At 41.2% G+C, this 19,185-nt stretch overlaps 1 protein-coding gene across 1 annotated transcript in view; it reads left to right on the forward strand.

Annotated features, from left to right (window-relative positions):
• The window catches only part of FNDC1 (fibronectin type III domain containing 1), a 383,993-nt gene that overhangs the window by 230,859 nt on the left and 133,949 nt on the right, over positions 1 to 19,185 (forward strand). Inside the window, exons 6-7 of the mRNA XM_073545156.1 lie at positions 10,708 to 10,815; positions 18,358 to 18,546. Of these exons, the coding sequence (XP_073401257.1) occupies positions 10,708 to 10,815; positions 18,358 to 18,546 (297 nt within the window). The remainder of the gene's footprint in view (positions 1 to 10,707; positions 10,816 to 18,357; positions 18,547 to 19,185) is intronic.

Below are 19,185 nucleotides of genomic sequence, written 5' to 3' on the forward strand. Positions count from 1 at the left end.
TCTTGTTGCGGAATTATTAAAAAAATTCCCATCTGAAAATGCTGGCAGCAGAGGTCACAGATTGTTGGACAACCAAGGAGTACAGGCGAGAGAGACAACTCCAATCCAGCAGGGGAACACTGGCAAAGTTCTGGGAGAGTTTTCTCAGACCCTCCCATTGCACAGGCCCTGAGGCGCGGGGTACTATCACAAGGAGTGCAAAGTTTGGAAAGATGCTGATGGAGTACCTTGCTGACCATACCAACGTCCACCGTGATTCCTCTGAGCCTTATAATTATTGGATATCCAAGCTGGACATGTGTCTTGAACTGCCTCTCTGCACCTTGGAGGTCCTGCCCTGCCGCTAGCTTTTTGTCAGAGCAGGTTTTTAGTGCCGCTGGTGGAATTATAACTGATAAGCGCATCCGCCTGTCAACTGAAAATGCTGTCAGGCTGACGCTTATAAAAATGAACAAGGGCTCTGGATTGGGCCAGACTTCTCAACACAACTGAATAAAATCAGCGTAACATAAACTCAAATCCAGAGTCTTTTTTTGGGAGGTCTATTCCCATGCTCCTCTGGACACCCACACATGGGTATGCGCTTGCTGATTTTGGCTATTTGTTGTTGTCCTCCTCCTTCTCCTCAACCTCATCCTCCACTATCGTATCACCATGGTGACCGTGGTCCGTGATGCAACACCCACATAATTCTTTTAAAGGGTGTTTATGATGCCCGTAAAAAAATTGTTATACAGTATGTTCATGTATACCCCCCAGGGGTAAATCTCTGTCAGCCCATTCACTTAGTGCATGGGCATTATAAGTATAGGAGCATTTTTTTTTATGAGGCCCTCATCCACGTCTCTTCCAAGGGGCATTGGAGTGCCTCCAAATTTTTGGCAGCCCTTGCATTCACTGCACACGCAAACAATATGGGAGACCCAGTTACTAAAAATGGGAACATTGTTTTCAGGAGGCCCTACTGTACGTCTCTGTAAAGGAGTATTGGCGTGCATCCAAATTTTGGGCAGCACTGCCACTCACTGCATACGCAATAACAGTATAAGAGACCCACTGTTAAATAATGGGAACAACAAAGCATAGCTGGCTGATGGCTCTCTAAGAATAGTGAGGGCCGGCAGCTGGCCCTTTAAGAATAGTAAAGGACGCCTGATGGCCCTATAAAAATAGGCTTTGTGACTTTCAGAGTCCCTCCTTCATAAATGAAGCAGGATGTGTTGGATGATGTGTCACAAACCACATGGCCAGATAAGGTTGTAAAATGTTAAAATGACATTTCCCAGTGAATGCATTTGCCTTGGTTGAAAGAAATGCTAAAGGTAAAAAAAAGCATCAAAAACGCTATGTGTGAACTTAGCCCAAGATGTGGAGGAGAATTTTTATTTTTAGTTATTTATTTTGCCTTATATACAAGTCATTACCCTGGAAAGGATGTTCCTTAACATATTTCCCGGAAAAATCTATTTTGGTTTTGTTAGTTTTATTGTGAGTCAGTAAAAGTGTCGTAAGACTCAGACAACATTGTTCACAGCAGTGACCTGGGAGTCAGCAATGTTTCCAGGGGTCTTCCCCATGCTGTTACCATGTCATTTAAGCACTGTTCCCATCAATTTCCGCAATTTCTAGTCCCTCTGCAGAGCGCCGAGGGCCGCCGGAAAAATGCTTGCGTTTCCCATAGACTTACATTGGGCTCGTTGCACGTGTCGAGCAACCGAGCATTCCAATCTGCTCAACCCGAGCAACAAGCACCCGAGCATTTTAGTGCTCACCCATCACTACTTACAGCAATACCAGATCGTTTTTTTTGGCTGCTATCACACATTAAAAAACACTGGCACATAATATTTTTGATCGCTTTCAATTCCAATTTTTGTGAGGCAGCACGAACATAATCCATCAATTCAGGAATTGTTTTTGTAATGCTGTTCACCGGGTGCTAAAAGTGATAATGCAGCTTTATTCTTCGGGTCAGTATGATTACAGCGATATCACATTTATATAATTTTTTAATGTTTTGGCACTTTTACACAATAAAAACTATTTTATAGAAAAAAGAATTGGATTTTCATAGCTGTATTCTGAGATGTATACAGTTTTTATGTTTCCACTGATGAAGCTATATGGCAGCTTGTTTTTTGTGGAACAAGATGTCATTTTTAGCAGTACCATTTTTATTTACATTTGTCTTTTTGATCTCATTTTCTTCTACTTTTTTCTGCAGTATGATGAAAAAGTACCATATTTTTCGGACTATAAGATGCACTTTTTTCCTCCAAAAATGTGGATGAATATGGGGTGTGCGTCTTATAGCCTAGATGTACCTACTCTGGCTGTGGATGGGGAGGTGGCGGCAGCTATGTCTAACTCCTGTGCCCGCTGCTAAAAAGAAAAGAATATTCACTGCGTTCCATGACCATGGCAGGGGAAAGCAGTGAATATTCAGGAAAGCAGTGAATATTCATTTCACTTTCTCATTTCTCTTTACTAGCGAACACGCTGTTAGCCTAAGCAGCTGTCTTCCTGAAGCTGCTGGCGTTAGCATGCGATCGCTACTTAAGGGAATGAATATTCACTGCACTCCACTCCCATAGGTGTGGAATGCAGTGACTATTCATTCCCTTTAGTAGTGGCCACACGTGAACGCCCGCCAGCTGCAGGAAGCTGGCGGCTGTGGCTAACCTTGTGCTCGCTACTAAAGAGCAATGAATACTCACTGCTCTCCACACACATAATCCCATTGTGGGAAGCAGTGAGTATTCCGGCAGCGGTCCTCGACTTCTTAGCAGCGCATGACATCACTGCCATGTGCTGCTTACAAGCATAAATCAGCTGCTGGCATCGGAACAGGAAGCTGCGAGGGAGCGCAGGGAGGTGGTGGGAGCAGCGGAATCAGGAGTTGAATAGGGGGATAATAAATGCAGGATCAAGAGTCTTAATGTTTCTACATAGAACAGAGAAAAGAGAAGAACTAGCTTGGCAGAAAGGCGAAATGAGCAACTGTAGTACACATTGCTATAAAATATGATGATTGCAATATATTAAGAGGATAAAACCTTTGATGGGAGGACTTCTTTAATCCAAAAAATTGCAAGTAAAAAAATAATGAAAAACATGCAAAAATGGCATAAAAACAATTGTATTTTACACAGCATTTTTCTTGCCAACACTGATTTTTGCAGCAGAACAGTCTTCTGCAAATACTAATCGTGTGCACGTATACCCTTATAATTAGTCTATGCAGGTTTTTCTACATGAGGTTAAGAGGATGAAAATACAGGTTATTGCTATGTTCACACATTGCGTTTTTGCTGCTTTTTTCTGCATTTTTTCTGCAAATTAAAAGCTGCTTTTTTACAGTACCAGCAAAAGCTGAGATTTCAGAAATATCATGCGCATTCCTACATTCTTTTTTTGTAACTGATTGAATTTGAAAACTGCTGCTTGTTTGAAAACTGCAGCTTGTTAATTCTTTAAATGTTTTTGCAGCGTTTCTTCATAGAAAGTAAGTGCAAAAACGCAGCAAAAAATGGTGCTATCAGTTTTTGCTGCGTTTTTAGTGAAAAAAAGCGTGTACAGCAGGATGTGAAACCCTTTTATTTTTGTGTTTTTCTCAAGTTTAAACCAAAATGTCTTGATCTCCTCACCTGAGCATTTCTGTTAGTATTTGTACAGTTTTGTTAAATGACTGATATGTGTTAAAGTAAAGAATGTCTGACCAATGTGTAAAAATGAATAATACCTGACCAACTCAAGGGCTGACCAATGTGTAAAAGTAAACAGTGCCTAATCCTACAAAATGCTATGCTTATGTCTAACAAACTATTCCTGACCAATTCAACTTCCCTGCTGTTTTTACATTTGCAATTGTGCATTTTTTCATGAACTCATGAATTTTTTTGTTCAGAAAAAGTCGCTATTTTTTCACACATAAAAATCTTTTTCCACTAAAATTTTTTTTTATAACATAATTCTTTATTGAAGAAAATTGTAGCAATAATACAGCTAGAAAGTACATTTCGGATAAACATGTAGAAGTACAACAAGCAGTATATTGCCGAGAATAGTAGGTTTGACTAACGGAGTCGAACTAAAAAGTACAACAAAATTAACAGTGAAAACTTTGCATTGGTACAGAGAGATACAGAGGTAACTAAATGATTGTCATCTTGATGAATATGCGAAAGAAGGTTCCTTTACAGTCTTTTTAATTAGGGCTTGTGCAGAAATGGAATTGTAGGTGAGGGGGATATAACTGTAAAAGTAGGTAAGGTCTGAAAACTGAAATCTATTGACCTATTGGTGGGAGGACTCCTTTAGAAAAGGGGAGCAAGCAGCTAATGGGCTAGCATAAAAGACCGGAGAGGCCTGGGGACTTTAGAAGACTAAGTAAGAGCATATCTATGCCTCCAAGAGGCCCAAGCCTTTAAAAAAAGGGGTGTGAATGAGATTCCCAACTGGGAGCTCCTCCATTCTGTAAATGAGTTTTATTTTTTTCTAACCATTCGGCAAGGGGTGGGGGAGATGGATTCTTCCAGTGGGATGAGATTAAATGTTTGGCTGCGCTCAATAATAGAGCCAGAGGATCATGTTTTATTAGCCTACAGTCCGATGTGGGACAAGAAAGTAGCACTTCCATAGGAGAGAGGTTTCTGTTTATCAACTTTAGGTCTATAAGCGTTTTGTTGGCCCCTGACCAAAAGTCTTTCAGAAGGGGACAGGTCCAGAAGATATGTGACATATTGCCTATTCCCAAACCGCAACTCCAGCATGATTTTGATTCGATTAATCCAAGATGATGCAGAAACTCAGGTGTTCTATACCATCTTGTGAGGATTTTGTAAGAGTTTTCTTGTAACAAAGTGCATCTGGAGAACCCTTTTGAGTTGGTCAGAACCTTATGTACTTCTGAGTCAGATAGCGAAATGCCTAACTCTTTTTTCCATGAAAGTAGGCAAACTGGTTTCAGTGAGCTGGGGGGGAAATAATAATTTTGTATATTCTGGAAAGCAGCCTGGGGATAGGCATGGGGAGTTTCGTCAGCATTTCGATCCAGGACCAGTTTCTGGTCTGTGTATTTAGCATTAAATTTTTTTTAGAATTTCAGAGGTGTGGACTTCTTGTATAAAGTTCTACGGGTACGTGCAGGCGTCTTTAGGCCAGATATCTAATAAAGAAACATTTCCTAAGTCCAGTTGGGAAATTGTCTGATATGGGAGTCGGTGCCACATATTGAAAATGTCAATATAGTTGGGGTTAAGAAGATATGCAATGACATTTGTGGGTGTTAGTGCGGATAGTCCTTCGGAAATAGAGAAAGTTTTACTTAAGTCGTTTTTGACTTTTAAAGTAGTCAGGGTAATTGGGTCTAATTTTAAATGGGCGGGGGGTATCAAATCATTCCAGATATAATGGTGCGCATTTTTCTCAAGGAGAAGTAGTTCAAGGTTATTGTGATTCGGGGATTGGTATGCACGTGCAAGTTTTAACCATCTATTGATGTGAATGGCTTTATGATAAGAAGTGAAATCTGGAAATTTTAGGCCCCCAGATAAAATCGGGAGAGTAAGAAATCTGTGGGAAAGCCTTGATTTTTTGAACTTCCAAACGTATTGTGAGATAGTTCTCCTGATGGACGAAAAGAAAGTATTAGGGAGTGGAATTGGCAACATGGACATTGTGTATAGTATTTTATGTGTGATGTATGTTTTGATTATATTTATCCTTCCCAGCCAAGAAAGGTATGGGTGGTCGAAGGACTTTAATTGCCCCTCAATTACCTTAATCAGTTTTTCATAGTTTTCTTTGTATAGAGATCTGGGGGATTCTTGGTAAGGAAAATTCCTAAATATTTAATGTGTTTTGTAGGCCATTTGAATGGTGTTGTGCCCTTCAGGAAGGAAATGTCTTCATCTGAGGCCGATATATTCAATGCCTCCCATTTGTCCCAATTGATTTTGAAATCTGATAATTCGCTAAAATTGTGGAAAATGTCAACTATATAATGTGTGGCTACTCTGGGGTTGGTAATAAGGATGAGCAGGTCGTCAGCGAAGGCTGCGCATTTCTGCTCAGTGTATTTAATTTTTAATCCCTTAATATCTGGGTTTTGTCGCACTGCTTGTATTAATGTTTCTATTACCAATATAAAAAGGGTGGGTGAGAGGGGACAACCCTGTCATGTGCTATTTCGGATGTCAAAGGGTTGAGAATATATACCATTAATTTTTATCTTAGCGGACGGGTCTGAGTATAAAGAAAATATAGCTTTGATGAAGTTGCTAGGAAACCCAAATTTTTCAAGTGTTTTTTCCATGAAGTGCCAACTTATGTGGTCAAAAGCCTTTTCGGCGTCGGTTGATAAGAGGACTAAGGGGGATTTTGTTTTAAATGCGTGGTTAATAGAGTGAAGAATCCTGGCTGCGTTGTCTTCTCCCTCCCTCCCCTTTACAAATCCAGTTTGGTCAGGGTGGACCAGCTTGGGTATAAAGGTACTGTCACACTTAGCGATGTACCAGCGATCCCGACCAGCGATATGACGCGGTCAGGATCGCTGGTACATCGCTAAGTGGTCGCTAGTGAGCTGCCACATAGGCAGATTTCACTAGCGACATCGCTGGGGACGGGGGTCGCTACTTACCTGTCACACCAGGCGATCCTGCGTCCTCCCGCCCGGCTCCACGCGTCGCTCGTCCTCACAGCAGGAAGCGACGCAGGAAGCTGACGACGAGAAACAGTCCTGAACGTTCTCGTGCGATCAGCGATTACCAGCGGGGGAGCCGGTCGTAGGTAAGTATCAGACACAGCGATATCGCTAGCAATATCGCTATAACGTCACTAGTTATAGCGATATTGCTAGCGATATCTCTTAGTGTGACAGGCCCTTTAGGCCGCTTACCCTGTTGGCTAAGACTTTAGCCCAAAGTTTGACGTTTGTGTTTAACAGGGATATGGGGCGGTAACTGCCGCACAGCTCAGGATTCTTCCCCTCCTTGGGTATAATGGATATAAAATTTTCTAACGCTTGTTTGGGTAGGGGGGTGCCTTTTAAGAGTTCTGTCAGGAACACCGCACTGTACTTGCTCACTGAGCCAGTGTGCGTGTCCTGAGTGTCAGCGCCGGCGTGCAGCCTCCGCTGAGCAGTGACTCACCCGCAATGTAGGGGTACCGGGGTCAGGTACAGCCAGAAAGTACCGATGCACAGGACCTGTGGATGCTGAAGTTTAGGAAGCCAGCATAGGACCTAAGGTCATGTGAATGGTCATGTGACTGCAAGGGGGCGGGGCTTAGCGTCCTGCACACAGAGAAGGAAGAGAACTCAGAGTCCAAGCAAAGCAGAGGTTATGCACAGTACAGACCAGCGAGGTACAGGAGAGATAAACAGATGGGAGGTCAGACAAAGCCAAAGGTCATACACAGGATCACAGTACAGTACCAGGGAGGAGACAGAGCGGATAATCAGGGCCAAGCAGAGATCAAAACCAAACAGACATATAAGGTACCAGGCAGAATCCAAAGCGATATCCAGGGAACAGACCGAGTCATACACAGAGAATCAAGTAACCAGAACACAGCACAAACACACTCAGGGGTCACCACACAATGCCAAGGGCGAAAGTATAACTGACAGGGATGGGAGCGTCCTGAGGCTATAAGAAGCCTCCCCCAGAACCAGGGAGAGGCCACAATCATAGCCCCAGGTGTGCAGGTAAGCCTGCACCGGGATCACAACCTTTAACCCCAGAAATGCCAGTCATCAGCACTGGTTCCAAACATTAACCCCACGTGTGCGAGTCAAACCCGCACTGAGATCATGACAGTACCCCCCTCTCAACGGGGGGCCTCTGGACCCCCAGGCCTGCACCGGGATCACAACCTTTAACCCCAGAAATGCCAGTCATCAGCACTGGTTCCAAACATTAACCCCACGTGTGCGAGTCAAACCCGCACTGAGATCATGACAAGTTCATTAAATAGGTTAGACAGGTCTGCGACAAGGATTTCGGCAAACTTTTGTAATATATGATCGGGAAACCGTCAGGACCTGGTGATCTGCCCATAGGTATTGATTTTAAGATTTCTAAAATTTCTTGTGTAGTGATTGGGGCCAGTGGTATGTCCTTGTCTGAGGGATTAAGTTTTGGCAAGTCAATAGTGGAAAGGAAAGTTGAAATTTGATCCTCTGCCACCGTAGGGTCCTGCATTGAGGGGGGTCTGGGCAAGTTGTAGAGGCCCTCATAGAACCACGTGAACGCTTTAGCTATGTCGGCTATCTTAGAGACTATTTGAGATTTTTCATTTTTGATTTTTCGTATAAATGCTCGATCTATTTGTTTTTTTAGAAGCGAGGATGTAAGTTTACTTCCTCTCTTGCCATGCATATAGAATTTCTGCTTACAACTTAGATAAGTTTTGGCTGAACGAACATTTAAGATATCTTTTAATTTGTTCCTTAAGGCCCTTTTACATTTAGCGATGCACCAGCGATCCAACCAGCGATCCGACCCGGTCAGGATCGCTGGTGCATCGCTAAATGATCGCTAGTGAGCTTTCATACAGAAAGATCTCACAGCGATGCAGCAGCGACGCAGCGCACGATACTTACCATTCACACACAGCGATCCTGGCGTCCTCCCGCCCGCCTCCACGCGTCGCTCATCGTCACAGCAGGAAGCCCAGCAGGAAGCGCCCGACGAGAAATGGAGCCGGACATTCTCGCGCGATCAGCGATGAGCAGCGGGGGAGCCGGTCGCTGGTAAGTATCACACATAGCGATATCACTAGCAATATCGCTATAATGTCACAAAACCAGTGACGTTTTAGCGATATTGCTAGCGATATCGCGTAGTGTAAAACCCCCTTTAGGTTTTTCAGAGATTCTTGCGCTTGGGTTGCTAAAGATTTTTTATGTACAGTTTCAAGGGTGTTAGTTTGATGGATAATGGATAAGATCTTTGTCTCTACTTTTTTTGTAAAGGAGCCTAAAGCTATGAGTTTCCCTCTAATCACCGCCTTATAGGCCTCCCATACCATAGGGTGGGAGATATCAGGGTGAATGTTTTCTTTAAATAACAGGTCTAATGTGTATTTTATTTTTTTGAGGTTTTTATCATTGTCTAATAGGGTTTTATTTAGTCTCCACGTTCCCATGGGTCTTGGAAGAGAGGTGATAGTGATTTCTAGGTATATGGGTGCATGGTCGGATAGTGTGATTAGACCTATGTTGGTTTTCTTTATCAAAGGGAGGGAGTGGTTTTGGACAAAAAAATAGTCTAGTCTTTGATATGAATTGTGCGGGGGGGGGGAAAGAAAGTATAGTCCCTTGTCTATGGGTTATTTGTTCACCAAGGATCGATCAGGTTTAGGGAGTTTAAAGCAATGTGAATCTTCCTAATTGCTCTTTGTGAAGTGTTTTTAGATCCCGAGGATGAGTCCATTGAGGAATTTAGAGTAGCATTGAGGCCACCACCTATTATAAGGAGGCCTTCCTTAAATGGGGTTAGAGTACCCAAGGTTTTGGACAGCCACAGGTCCTGATGCTTATTGGAGGCCTAAAGGTTGCACAAAGTCACCATTGTGTTAGCCAAAAGGCCTTTCACCATAATGTAACGGCCCTCCGGATCTGAGAGTGTGTCCTTCCATTGGAAAGGCAGATTCTTAAATAAAGCAATGCTGACCCCTTTAGAAGAAGAAGAACTGTTGCTGTTAAACCAAGTCGGGAGGAAAGATCAAGAGGTATCAGGGGAGCGACCTTTTTTAAAATGAGTCTCTTGTAGGAAGGCAATTTTTGTTTTATTTTTCTTTAGAAGAAGCATGATTTGACGCCTCTTGGCTGGGGAGTTCAAGCCCTTCACATTGTAGGAGGCTATTGTCAAGCTATCTACTGTAAATTGACTGGTCATAGGATGGGGTGTGTATGTGATGCAAGTGACATAGGTAGCACCAATGCAAGAACTTCGAACAACAGTGTAAACATCATAAAAACAAGTATTGACAAAATGAAACTTATCTGCAGCAGGGGGGGGACCCAGCTTCGAATCGAAACCAGACAAGATAGTCCATAAGGGGGATGAACGGAATGTCCAGCGGTGATCCCCTGTATATCCTAGAGGACTGGGTGTAAAAAATTAGTTATAGCACAAACATGTTTAGTTATCTTACGAGAAAAGAGCAAGATGAGTAGCGAACAGTAACAAAAGAACATAAACCGACCAGTCCGGTGGGGGATAAGGTGGCCCATCCGTAACAAGGTACAAGGGGTATCCAACCCTCCCCGCACCCATCCTGTCGGGACTTAAGTCGGCGGCATCTAAACAAGTGGACATTACACTAAAATTTTTTATCAAATTGCCCTTTTTTCCAAAAATGTTTTATGGTTATGTCTTGCATTGGTGGCCTAACACCTTACATTGTTCATATTTGTATGGTGGTTGTAAAGCTGAACATTGGGATCCTGAAAAATGCAGCAAAAATGCAGCAAGAAAAGCAGCAAAAAAGCCATCAAAACCCGCTTTTTGTCTGCAGCCTTTTTAATGCAAGAGATCAGATTTTGGCTGCACAAAAAACAGCAAAAAAGCAACATGTGAACATAGCTTATGAGTGCGTTTTGAGTGTGTTTTGTGTAACCACTTCTTAGTTTAGAGTTGACATAATTCAAATATATACTGAGCCAGAGCTAAACTCTCCTTATGTTTTTTACTCCTAAAGCTCCAACAACTGCACCTGAAAACCTTTATGTGGAACCACTGAAAGGAAAACCTACATCTGTGCGGGTAATGTGGGATGAACTCACTGACAATGCTGGAAAAATAAAAGGTTATTACAACTCTGTTCTGTTATAGTTCATAAATATTGGCTGAACGGTTTTAAAAACCTATTGGTTTTGGTCCTTACATGTAAAATTTGCAACATGTTTTCAAAAAATTGTTGGTTAAAAAAAAATTGGAATTTTGATTAAAACAAGCTTGTGTTTTAACTTTGACATAAAATATTACTATATTATACACCTGTTACTAAATAAAAGTTAGATATTTAGATATTTAGATATTTAAGTTAGATATTTAAGAAGTATTATAGCACCTATTCCTGTGAGAGTATCTTATTTGATTAAATAAATATTGTGGGTATGTTCACACGCAGTAAACTTGTTGCAGAAATTTGACTGGTTGAAAATCATTAACAAATATGTGAATTCAGTAGTTCTACAACAAACCCAAACCTGCTATATGTGAACGTACCTTAAGGTCAGATATTACTCAGCTGGCCAACTAATGTTTTCCTTGAGGGTTTATACAGTAGATTCATTTAAGTATTAGTAGAATGTAGTAGAATGTCTTATTGTTCAGTTCATTTTCCAGATCTATTTCCATATGAAGGACAATCGTCTTCGAAGAATTTGCTCCTTCAGGCAAATGTACAAATGCTTCAGCATAGTTCAGATACATTACATTTTTCCATTGATGTATTAGCCACTGAATTGTTTTACCTATCTTTTTGTGTAAAAGCTCTTCTGAAATTTGACATTTACAGTTCTTTAATACAAAATAATACTGTGGTACCCTGAAAGCTTGCAAATATAATTTTTCTGGTTAGCCAATAAAGGTATCACTCCTTGAATACGTTTCTCATTTCTTGGGGACCTAAGTATTTACATCGACACTTACAGTTGTATGAAAGTGTTTGCCCCCTTCCTGATTTCCTATTCTTTTGAATGTTTCACACGTAAATGTTTCAGATCACCAAACAAATGTAAATATTAGACAAAGATAACACAACTAAACACAAAATGCAGTGTTTAAATGAAGGTCTTTATTAAAAGAAAAAGAAATCCAAACTTACAGGGCCCTGTGTGAAACAGAGATTGCTTAACCTAATAAATGGTTGGCACACTCTTAGCAGCAACAACTGCAATCAACGTTTTGCGATAACTATCAATTAGTCTTTTACAGCACTCTGTAGGAATTTTGGCACACTCATCTTTGCAGAATTGTTGTAATTTAGCCAAATTGCAGGGTTTCCGAGGATAAACCACCTTCTTAAGGTCATGCCACAGCATCTCAATCAGATCAACGCCCGGACTTTGACTTGGCCACTCCAAAGTTTTAATTTTGCTTTTCATAACCCACTCAGAGGTGGACTTGCTGGTGTGTTTTGGATCATTGTCCTAATGCATAACCCAAGTGAGCTTCAGCTTGAGGCCACGAACAGATGGCCGGACATTCTCCTTCAGGATCTTTTGGTAGACAGCAGTCTTCCAGTTTCTGAAGTACCAAAACAGCACCAGGCCATCACACTACCACCACCATATTTTACTGTTGGCATGATGTTCCGTTTCTAAAATGCTGTGTTACTTCTACGCCAGATCTTGGGGATCAAGATGTTTTCTGGCAAAACTGAGACAAGCAATTATGTTCTTATTGTTCAGCAGTGGTTTTTGTCTTGGAACTCTGTCATGTAGGCCATTTTTGCCCAGTCTCTTTTTTATGGTGGAGTCATGAACACTGATTTTAACTGAGGCAAGTGTTCCATGTTTTCATCAATTGAGGATAATGGCTCTCACTGTGGTTCGCTAGAGTTCCAAAGCTTTAGAAATGGCTTTACAACCTTTTCCAGACTGATAGATCTCAACTACTTTGTTTCTCATTTGTTCCAGTTAGTTCCAGAATTTTTTTGAGCCATGGCATGATGTCTAGCTTTTGAGAATCTTTTGATCTATTTCACTTTGTTAGACAGGTCCTATTTAAGTGATTTCTTGATTGGGAACAGGTGAGGAAGTAATCAGGCCTGTGAGTGGCTGGGGAGTTTGAACTCAGCTTCTAAAAGATGTGATAAACCAAAGTTAATTTATGCTTTTAGAAGGGGGGGGCAATCACTTTCACACAGGATTCTGTAGGTTTGGATTTCTGTTTCCCTTAATAACAAGACTCTCATTTAAAAACTGCATTTTGTTTACTTGTTTTATCTTTGTCTAATATTTAAATTTGATCTGTAATATTTAAACATGACAAACATGAAAAAGAATAGGAAATCAGAAAGGGGGCAATCACTTTTTCATACAACTGTATATTTATTACCTACTGCATATGTTACAAAAACCCTATGTTATGCATAAAAATATAAAGACTGATAAGCCATAACAATGAAACAACTGACAGATGAAATGAGTAACATTTATTATCTGGAGTTATGGTTCCTGTCAATGGGGTGGGATATATTAGGAAGCAAATGGACACTTTTGAATTACTTTAGAGAGAACCTGTGACCTGGATTTTATAATCTGATAAAATCTGTACTTTTCTTGTGGAAATCAGTTTTAAAGTTTTAGGTAAGTTGAGATTGAATTCTAATAAGTTGCAATTGTGTGGGTCCTTCACTTATGCCCCCGTCACACATAGTGATCTCGCTAGCGAGATTGCTGCTGAGTCTCAAGTTTTGTGACGCAACAGCAATCTCACCAGCGAGATCGCTGTGTGTGACACTGACCAGCGACCGGCCCCCCTGCTGGTTATCGCTGATCGTCCTGGAATAGCCAGGACATTTTTTTGATCGCTGGTCTCCCGCTGGCCAGCATGCATCGCTACATGTGACAGGCGGGAGACCAGCGATCAGCGCGCTGGTAACTAAGGTAAACGCAGGGTTTGTAAGCGGCGCGCGCCCCTTAGAAACCCGATGTGTACCTTGGTTACCAGCTCCCTGCATCAGCGCGCTGGTAACTAAGATACACTGCGGGTAACTAAGTGACATGCGTCGCTTGTTACCCGCTTGTCGCTGGTCCTGATCGCTGGTGATGCTGCCTGTTTGACAGCTCACCAACGATCATGTAGCGACACCCCAGCGATCCTGACAAGGTGATATCGTTGTCGGGATTGCTGGTGCGTCACTATGTGTGACGGGGCCCTTACACCTCTTCATCTTCTCTCGCCCTATTACCTGCCAGTTGTCTACCTCTGTCTGTCAAGTCACTCATGCTTTTCGTTACCTGTCACTCTGAGACAGGAAGCAGGTGTTGGCCTGGAAATAGGGAGAGATGCAGAACAGCTGTAAGTGCCGTACCCACCCCACTGTACTTGTAACTCATTAACAAACAATTATAGCAATGAATTTCTCTTAAAACACAACTCCAGCATTTTTTTTATAACAGTGTAAACGTGGTGCTATTAATCTATGGTCTCTGTCCCTAGTCTTATACTTACCAACCGCCATCATCAGTTGTTCCCAGCAGTGCTTCAGTCGGTCTCCAGCAGGTTGTGTTTGCTGGAGCAACTCATAATTTCTATGTACGCCCCTGGTGCTAGATTACATTAGAATAAATGACAACAGTATTTGACTCATTGCTTCCATACAATACACTTAGCCAGTGTCAGTGCTTGTAGCATAACTGCCTGTAGATTGTGTCAGGATAGCACAGATCAGGTGAAGTGTAAGGAATGTTAGGAAAGAGAAACAGTGTGGGCAGCTGTTTAATCATCTTGGGACTGTATAAAAGTCTCAGGAAGGTGCTTAGTAGGTGACATTTGTGGGCACTGAGGCTAAAGTGAGAGAGCTGTAGGACAGATACAGCTCTGACTCCTTGGCTATGCAGTCTATAGGCATACATGAAAAACTGTCAGGAAGTTAAGGATGTAAAAAAACCCCACCAAGGATGGCCGCAAGGGGCTGAAGGGGAGCTGAAAATGAAGAATAAAGTTAACGGAGGTTTTTTGTGCTAGAAAAGCAGTTTAAATCCTGGTTCTAATAAAATGGTGTCAGAACACAGTGCATTGCAGCTTGCTATGTTTAGGGCTCTTACACTCTTATTAAAGGGAACCTGTCACTATGAAAATTCAGTCTATTCTGCAGGCACCATGTTATAGAGCAGGAGGAGCTGAGCAGATTGATATATAGTTTTGTGAGAAAAAAAAATCAGTATTACCTGTGAGTTATTGATTTAATCCTCTGTTCTTTTTGGGAAATTTGGTTCAGTGGGCGATCCAATTAGTGATTGACAGCTGTCTTTATATAAGTGAGTATACACTGCTAGCTGCAATAAATGAGAAATACGGTGGTTTAGAATCCGTGCTGCCCAAGGTACAATCACGCGCAAAGATGAAGCTTGAATGCTGTTTATTGTGTCAATGCGTTTCAAGGTTTTCAAACCTCATTAGGACCAAACTACAATGAACAAATTCAGTGAAGAAACTTGGAGACAAAAGTTATAAATCAAGACACTACCCCAGATACTTTTTGCTTAAATTATTGGGAAGATCAAGGGTGATACATGCTGACAATGATGGTGCTACACGATGCCATGTACTAAATCAAACATTCCTTCATTTTGAAATAAAGCATGGCACTCACTTAAAGAATGGTTTAAATTAAATAATGATTCATATGTTCTTTTACATAATGTGGATGGCTAGCTGAGCAAAGCGTATGTTGGGAAGAGATGGCAGCAGGTTGGTCTATGGGAAGGAGGAAAGACAGTGGGATGCTCTGGACAATGGTCTGATGGGAAAAATTAAGTCAGACCATTCATTTTTAAGCTACATTGACACGTCACCTATCTAAATCTAACAACCGTATATCCAGTGATCTGATCAGCTTGAGAACAGGGCTTACAAGCTCCACTGAAAATAGCTTTTTTGACTGAATATTAGACAGCTTATTGCTATGGATGAGCCATCATTTGTTTTTATATTTACAGTATATTTTATATTCACCAATTGCCTTCACATTGGGTTAGAACATATTAGATATATACTTTGGTCAAGAAATATATGGACAGGGACACAGGTTTTGGCATTTTAGCTGTTTATCAAAACGTATTCAAGATACAGTCATATAATCAATATGAGTTTAAGGTGCAGACTCTCAGCTTTAATTTGAGGGAAATTACATCCTAATTGAAGTAAATGTTTGGGAATTACAGCTCTTTAATATGTAGCTGCATCTTTTGAAAGGACCAAAAGTAATTGAACAATTATCTCATAAGCTCTTTAATAGGCTGCATGGGCTATTCCCTCATTAATCCATCATTAATTAAGAAGATAAAAAAAGGTCGGTAAGCGATTCCAGTTGTGGCATTTACATTTGGAAGCTGTTGCTGTGAGCCCACAAAATGTTGTCAAAGGAGCTCTCAATGGAAGAGAAACAGTCCATCATTAGGCTGAAAAAAAGAAGAAATCTGTCAAAGAGATAGCAGAAATGTTAGAAGTGGCCAAATCAATTGTTTGATGCATTCTGCAAATAATAGAGCACACTGGTGAGCTTGGTAACTCAAAAAGGCCTGGATGTTCATGGAAGACAACAGTGGTGGATGATGGCAGAATCCTTTCCATTGTGAAGAAAAACCCCTTCACAACATCCACCCAAGTGAAGAACACTCTCAAGGAAGTAGATGTTTCAGTATCTAAGTCTACAATAAAGTGAAGACTTTGTGAAATCAAATACAGAGGGTTCATCACAAGGTACAAACCATTAATCAGAGTTAAAACAGAAAGGCCTTATTAGACTATGCCCAAAAAAACACCTAAAGAAGCTGCCCAGTTCTGGAAAATAATTCTTTGGACAGATGAAACTGAGATCAACTTGTACCAGAATGATGGAAAGAAGAAAGTATGGAGAAGGCTTGGAATGGCTCATGATCCAAAGCACACAACATCCTATGCTAAACATGGTGGAGGCAGTTTGATGATATGGGCATGTGTAGCTTCCAATGGCACTGGGCCACTAATGTTTATTGATGTGACAGAAGACAGAAGCAGCTGGATGAATTCTGAAGTGTACAGGGTGAAACCTTTTCCTCAGATTCAACCAAATGCAGCAAGGTTGATTGGACAGCACTTCACGGTGTAGATGGACAATGACCCAAAACTTACTGTGAGGCTGTGTGCCCACGATTCGATTTTTAAGTGTTTTGCCTCGATTTTCGGCGCAAAAACGTTTAAAAATCTTGTACATGACGCACCCCATGCATTCCTATGGCATTCCGCACATGCTATGCTAATGCTGCGCTTTTTTCTGCGGCAGATTCGCATCGCGGAAAAAATTGCAGCATGATCATTCTTTTGTGCGGAATTGCAAAGAATTGCCGCGATTCCGCACCCATAGGAATGCATGAGAACTGCTTACTTCCCGCATGTGGCTATGTCCACCATGCGCGAAGTTAAGCATCTCATGTGCGGTTGGTACCCACGGTGTGGAGGAGAGGAGACTATCCTCCAGGCCCTGAGTACCATACCCCTGTAAAAAAAAGAATAAAAAATAAAAAATCGGGGTATATTTACCTTCCGGCGTCACGCGCTGCCATCCCGGGCCTCAGCGTTCCCAGTAATGCCTTGCGGCAAGGTCCTGTGATAACGTAGTCTCGCGTGACTCTAGCGGTCTTGCGAGATCGCTATAGTAACGCGAGACCAACGTCATCACAGGTCTCACAAGGCATCGCTGGGAACGCTGAAGCCCGGGATGGCAGCGCGGGACGTCGGAAGGTAAATATACCCCGATTTTTTTATTTTTTTATCATTTTTAACATTTTATCTTTTACTATTGACGCCGCATAGGCGGCCTCAATAGTAAAAATCTGCTCACACTTGTCAAACACTATGTTTGACGAGTGTGACCAACCTGTCAATCACTTTCCAAGCGATGCTTCGAAAGTGCTTGAGAAAAATCGCGGCAAAATCGCGAACAGAATCGCAGTAAAATCGCGGTGAAATTGCGCTGAAAAAAACGCGCGATTTCTGGGAAGGAGTCCAGTATTCATTGTGCGTTTTAAAATGCTACGTGGGCCCATAGCCTGAAAGGAGCTTTTTAAAGCTGAGAAGTGGAATATACTCCAATGGTGGAGTCAATCCCCCGATCTCAACCCCATCGAGCAGCATTTCACATGCTTAAGAAAAAACGTAAGGCAGAAAGACCCACAAACAAGCAACAACTGAAGTCAGCTGCAGTAAAGGCCTGGGAAAGCATCACAAAAGAGGAAAAATGGCATTTGGTGATGTCCATGGCTTCTAAACATCACGCATCATTCCTGCAAGGGATTCTCTACAAAGTATTTAAAATGAACATTTTATTTATGGTAAAGTTAATTTGCTAATTACTTTTGAGCCTCTGAAATGAGGAGACTTTGTAGAAAAATGGTTGCAATTCCTAAATGTTTCACAGGATATTTTTTTCAACCTCATTAATTAAATCTGAAAGTCTATTCTTCAGTTGCATCTCATTTGTTTCATTTTCAATCCAAAATAGTGGTATGGAGTCCAAAAATTAAAATTTGGTCACTGTCAAATATTTCAAGACTTAACTGTATATATTAGACAACAATGTAGTATTAGACTATTAATAAATAGAATATTTGTTATTTTTGTAAAATCTCTTTAGAATACATTGTGTCATATGCTCCTGCAATGAAGCCATTTGGAGGCAAATCGATACCATATTCAGGAACAGCCACATCTGCCATAGTTGATGGCCTGCAGCCTGGTGAACGGTATATTTTCAAAATACGGGCAGCAAACAGAAGAGGACAGGGCCCTCAGTCTAAAGCCTTTACAGTCACTCTACCAGCGGGTAAGCATTCAATATTTGGAAGTACCCATTTGTTCACTGTAATTTTAAAGTTTTTGTGTTCTCTTCTGACTCCATAAATATTTCACAAAACCGTTCCTTGTTGACACAGTGCTAATTTTATGGTTCATAAAACTTACAATCAATTATTGTCTGTTGTGAAAGTTATTGAAAGTTGTGAAGTTTATTACTAATGTTACAACAATATTGTACAACCAATCTCTGCTTCACTGTAATAAGAAGCTGTTTGTTAGATTTGTAAAGGAGAATAGAACATTAAAAGAGAAATGTGCGCATCGTTTGTAAGTGACACATACAGCACAAGCTTTAGGCAGGTAAAAATGCTGTGGAAAAATGCTGCTAACTAAAGATACTTTTAAAACTAAAAGTGTGTTATTAGTTTATTTTTATCAATAAACAAAATGTAAAGCAAATGAACTAAAGAAATCTATATTATCTCAATATTTGGTGTGACCACACTTTGTCTTAAGAAAGTTCATTTTGTTAATCTATATATATAATCATCTTATGGTGTCTGTCTGTCTGTAACCGAAATCCTGCATCGCTGATTGGTCGCGGCCGCCAGGCCTCGACACATCAGCGACAGGCGCAGTGCGCAGTCCTCAATTAGAAGGACGCAAG

Source organism: Dendrobates tinctorius, unplaced genomic scaffold (assembly GCF_039654945.1).
Source record: "Dendrobates tinctorius isolate UK_male_01 unplaced genomic scaffold, ASM3965494v1 ptg000140l, whole genome shotgun sequence".
NCBI classification, from domain to species: Eukaryota; Metazoa; Chordata; class Amphibia; order Anura; family Dendrobatidae; genus Dendrobates; species Dendrobates tinctorius.